General features: G+C 35.7%; 1 protein-coding gene across 1 annotated transcript; it reads right to left on the minus strand.

Moving 5' to 3' along the window:
* Window positions 1-1,031: 1,031 nt before the first annotated feature.
* On the minus strand, window positions 1,032-2,862 carry LOC122140166 (40S ribosomal protein S16-like). The gene is made up of 6 exons (XM_042742391.1): window positions 2,715-2,862; window positions 2,574-2,625; window positions 2,026-2,127; window positions 1,521-1,617; window positions 1,307-1,354; window positions 1,032-1,222 (listed from the first exon to the last, which is right to left on the minus strand). The coding sequence occupies exons 2-6, from the start codon at window positions 2,619-2,621 to the stop codon at window positions 1,077-1,079; spliced, it is 441 nt and encodes a 146-aa protein (XP_042598325.1). The 5' UTR covers window positions 2,622-2,625; window positions 2,715-2,862; the 3' UTR covers window positions 1,032-1,076.
* Window positions 2,863-5,086: the final 2,224 nt, after the last annotated feature.

The raw sequence follows: 5,086 nt of genomic DNA on the forward strand, positions 1-5,086 counted from the left end.
AGTCATCATCATCATTCTGACTAGGTGACTTTGGCTGACCTGAACTATCTACATTTCACCAGTATTTGTGGGATATAACCGTGTCAAAAGCTGCAACATATAGGCCTATTCAGGTTTGGTTCCCTCAAGTGGATGTAAAATACACACTGCTTTAACTAGCATTAAAGGTAATTTGATAAATCTCACTGGATTACACACTGAATGTTATAAACTGATATGCACAACATTTACAAAACTAAACTGAACAGAAACTTTGGTTTCATTACAATTTTATTCACAGAATGATTATACTCCGTATGGAGTATTTAAAATGTACCGCAGGTGCAATCATTTCAAACTTATTTTTTCTGAATTAAACATACTCACATTATTGTTTGGCAACCACTCTCACTCAGTTCCAAATTAATTTTTTCTCAACACTATTATAAATTGTTCAAAAGGTAATGTTCTGCCCTCTTGTGTTAGACACCAAAAAAAAAAAAACCTTGAATGTAATGTCCTTCACCAATAGATGGCGCTGCTTTAGGGACCTCCATAAGAATATTTTAAAGTTAGTCCATTAGGTGCTCGAACAATAAATGTTGAATTCAGAACACCTTCTATTATATTTACCATTCTCTTTCTATCGATTATTCATTCTTTCTATGGCAGTAATATTAAGTATGTGTATTAATCAAGTTATTAGCAGTTGCAATATATAGTTCACACCCCTTTCACAGCATATAAGGATTTCTTCCACTGAGTTTTACCATCGTAAATAATCAATGAAAACAAATCAGCAAACCCGTAACATTAATTGTTAACTAGTTTACAATTACGCAGACCAGTAATTTTATCTCCTGCAGGTTCTCCAAAATTTACTCTGAGTTTTCTCTTTCATTTCAAACAAGTGTAAGTTAGATAACTAGACTCAGTGAAGCTGGTATGTCCACAACGGGACCTGTTTGAAATCATGCTGAAATTAAAACCAATAAGGCAGTGAACAGAGAACACGTCAAAACTCCTTAAGAACATCACTCGAGACTACAGAATGTTTTCCCCCTCAGTTTTATTGTATGAAAATGTACAGAGAGATTTTAACGGTAGGACTTCTGGTAGCGGGCGCGAGCTCCAGGTCCACCGAACTTCTTGGACTCGCAGCGGCGGGGATCAGCGACCAGCAGGGTCCTATCGTACTGAATCAAGATATCCTTGATCTCTTTCTTGGAGGCCTCATCCACATCTGGCAAAAGAGAAAGATAGGAAAATTATTGAAGATATTTACACGTATGTCTCTACCATAATGACCACAATGATCCATACTTACATTTCTGATAATAGGCAACCAGGGCTTTTGAGATGGCCTGACGGATGGCTGCAAGAAGAACAAAACATGTTCATGTCAGAACAGAAGTATTTATACAGTGTGGTCTTGGGGAGGAATCCAACCATGCATTATTTACTTATAATGCACAAAACGTCTTTTATGATAAGAAACAAGCAAAAAAAAAAAAATGCTTACACATCTACACATCACTAACCGTAAATCTGTGCGACGTGTCCACCACCCTTCACGCGAACTCTGATATCAACGCCAGCGAAGCGCTCCTTGCCCAACAGCAGAAGAGGTTCCAGCAGCTAAAAGACACAAAACCATGCTCAGTTAATAGTCGTATAAACAAAACCTCCTCACACACAGCTAAAGGTCTCCATCCAATTACTATTCCTTTAATAAACACAAGTTCTGTGAAGGATGTTAAGCTTTTCAGAGAACGTAAGCTTAAACTGTGGTGTGCTTCTGACAAAAAGCTCCCATGTTTGTGCCAAACTGGAGACCGACAGCACCAATCCTCATTCATTTACAATATAATGAAAGAGGTGATATGAATATTCTTTAAAACCCCACAGAAGAATAACTATGTTAACAATCAATCTGAACAACATGTGAACAACATTAATAAAAGATAGTTCACTCAACTAGAGATCTGAATGAATGAACGAACATGTATTTTTAATCCAAGCACTTGATTTCTGTAATAAATGTACCTTGTACTGCAGAGTGGCAGGCTCAATCATCTCAAGAGGTCTTCCGTTGACTTTAATAAGTCCATTCCCCCTCTTGCAGTGGGCAACAGCAGTGGCTGTTTTCTGTAGATAGTGAAGAGACACAGATCAGCCAGTTCATCTCCGTAAGAACATTCATGTTACTACACAATTTAAACTACAAGACACTATTAAGAGACTTCTTGACAGTATTTATTTATCAATATCATCTACTGAGCAACAGAAAACATGGCGATCAGATGCAAAAGCAACTGTTTTGTATTAATTAAAGCTGTACGTGCAAGCTCTGGACCCACGTGTCAGCAAACAGCCATTCCCAACACAATCCTCATCCTCCAGTCAATCTAAACGGAATGTAGGCTTATCTTATATTTTAAGTGGCTACACATATACCTGTTCACGACATCTAACTGTTACGTTTATTCCATGAACTATATACACTTCTGGCATCACAGTAAGTTACATCTGTTAGCATAACCGGCTAACGCCGCTCCCCGAGCACGAGAAACATACTGCCTTCAAAAACTCACTTTACGTCCAAACACCTGGACAGACTGTAGGGGACCTTTAGCCGGCATGGTTCTGGAATAAAAACGGAATAATAGCCAGTTATTTTAAACGTAAATGACCTTTAAAAAATTATATTCATGAGAACCGCTTGAGGGACGAACCGTTCAGTGCGTGAGCGCTGATCGGAAAGGCCGCAGAAGGGTTTCCCGAGCGCAAAAGCAGGGGTGGCTGTCGTAAACGCATCCTCGACAGAGTGTTTACGACAGTTGAAGCTGCTAAAGATCACAATATAAATCAACTAACGTTAGTGTTTATAGTTTTTATTGCCAACACAGCTATAATCCTCCGCGTTTTCCTAGATTCATAATTGAAGCAAATAGCCTGCTTATTCACAGAAATTTCAGTGGAAGGGTTGAAACAGGTGCCATAAAGAGATCTAATAATTCGCATTACTATACTTATTATTTAATACATCAATGTTATAAAAAAACATGCTTTGAAATCTTTCTACTAAGCTTTGACCGCTGAACTGAGTTAGTAGCTATCTTGTCAGAAATTGGGCTCTGAATTAAATAATTATCCAACTAAAAGCAGAAATCAGTGTTTAAATGGAGAAAAATTCCACATGCAAAATGATAAACATATTCACTAGATGGCGCTCTGTTACAAGAATCATTCCATTCAACGCCATTAGAATTGAATCAGATTTACAGTAGGTCATACTTCTGATCATTTTTGTCAGGTATTATAAAGAAACAATTTAAGTTAAGTCAAGAAACTATTTAAGAAGTGCACTTAACTGTAGTGGATGTGTATTTGTAGTGTCCTTTTAATCCTAAATCAATTTATCAAAGACTGAACTTAATATAATATTAAATAAAAGGCCAAAAACGCATACTTAAAGAGAGTATACTTTCATGACTGTTTCTTAACACACTTTAGTGTTACACTTTTAAAAAGTAATAACATCAAATTAAAAGTATTACTTTACGGTACATTTTAAGTCATTATTTTAATAATTGTTTACTACATGCTTTTGATGTGTTGAAAGACATAATGCACAAAAGTACTTGATTGTAATTTTAACTGTAGCATTGGTTTTAAAGTATTATTTTTTAGTTTTTTAGTTAATTGTAATTGGATATTTAGATTTAATTTATTTTAGTTGATTATTTTTTGATGCATTTTTTTTAAACATCATTCTTACGGATGTGGATTACTTCTGAGTTCAGATACAAATTTAAATTAATTATAAAACAATGTAACTTTTCAATTAATTGCAAATAATATGCGGTTAAGTGTCTGACAACATTACATTCAGTTCAAAATTGAGTGTATTATTTAAATGTGTATTATTTCTGTATAATAAGTAATCTTTTTTAAAGTATACTATGAAGTTGAATTTTTGAAAGGTGTATTTCAACTGTGATACAGCTTCAGCAAGCCTACTGGATTTTGATTAGACCAGAGGCACATTTTATAAGAATTTAAGAAAAGAAGAGGTGAATCTCAAATGCACAATGATTATTTTTTCACATACATCACTTCGGGTGTCTAAACCCATATCTATGGTCAAACTCAACAAAACTGGCCTTTTAAGTATCATTAAGTGGATACTATGTCTATATATGTGTGTACATGAGAGTTTCATTCATTTACTTATACACTTGATCTTTATCTGTGAAGGCAAATCGCCATTGTAAGAAGTCATTAGTCTATTAGTCTAGTGTGCTAATTTAGTACTAGAGAAATGTGATCTTAATAAACCATATTCTCTAGTACTCGTCAATCTATTGTTCTTTTGAGATATGAAGGCTGTTCTGTGTGTGTGTGTGTGTGTGTGTGTGTGTGTGTGTGTGTGTGTGTGTGTGTGTGTCTGTGTCTGTGTCTGTGTCTGTGTCTGTGTCTGTGTCTGTGTGTGTGTGTGCTCTGCTGTCTTGACAGACAAAAGCAAAGTGAATCTAACTAACAGACAGAGAGAACTGGAAGGCCCAGAAGCACAAGTAGACAGGAAGACATCAGAGTCTTCAGACTAAGAAACTGATGCCTTTCAGGTACTCAACCAGCAGCTTCATTGATCAGTACACACCAAACACCAGTTTCATCTGTTAACAGTGAACTGACTCTGAGACGCTGACCAATTAGTCTGAGTTTCAAAGGGATTTGAAAGTTTGAAGTATTGACCTGTTGTATGAACAGTTTGATGTTCTGTTAGAAATGCCCAAGAGTACTGCATTTATTTGAAATAGATTTTTTTTATAGGCCTATAGTTTCTATCTATCTATCTATCTATCTATCTATCTATCTATCTATCTATCTATCTATCTATCTATCTATCTATCTATCTATCTATCTATCTATCTATCTATCTATCTATCTATCTATCTCTAGAAAAGGTAGATCTATTAATATACCTTTTCTCTCTGTGTCCTTTATCTACACCACCTCTTCCTACTTTCACACCTTTCTTTAGCTCCCCAGTCACTAATTACACAAACACCAAAGGTGCAGAGTCAGGATGCATTTTGTCATC

This window comes from Cyprinus carpio, chromosome A4 (genome assembly GCF_018340385.1).
Source record: "Cyprinus carpio isolate SPL01 chromosome A4, ASM1834038v1, whole genome shotgun sequence".
Classification (NCBI taxonomy): Eukaryota; Metazoa; Chordata; class Actinopteri; order Cypriniformes; family Cyprinidae; genus Cyprinus; species Cyprinus carpio.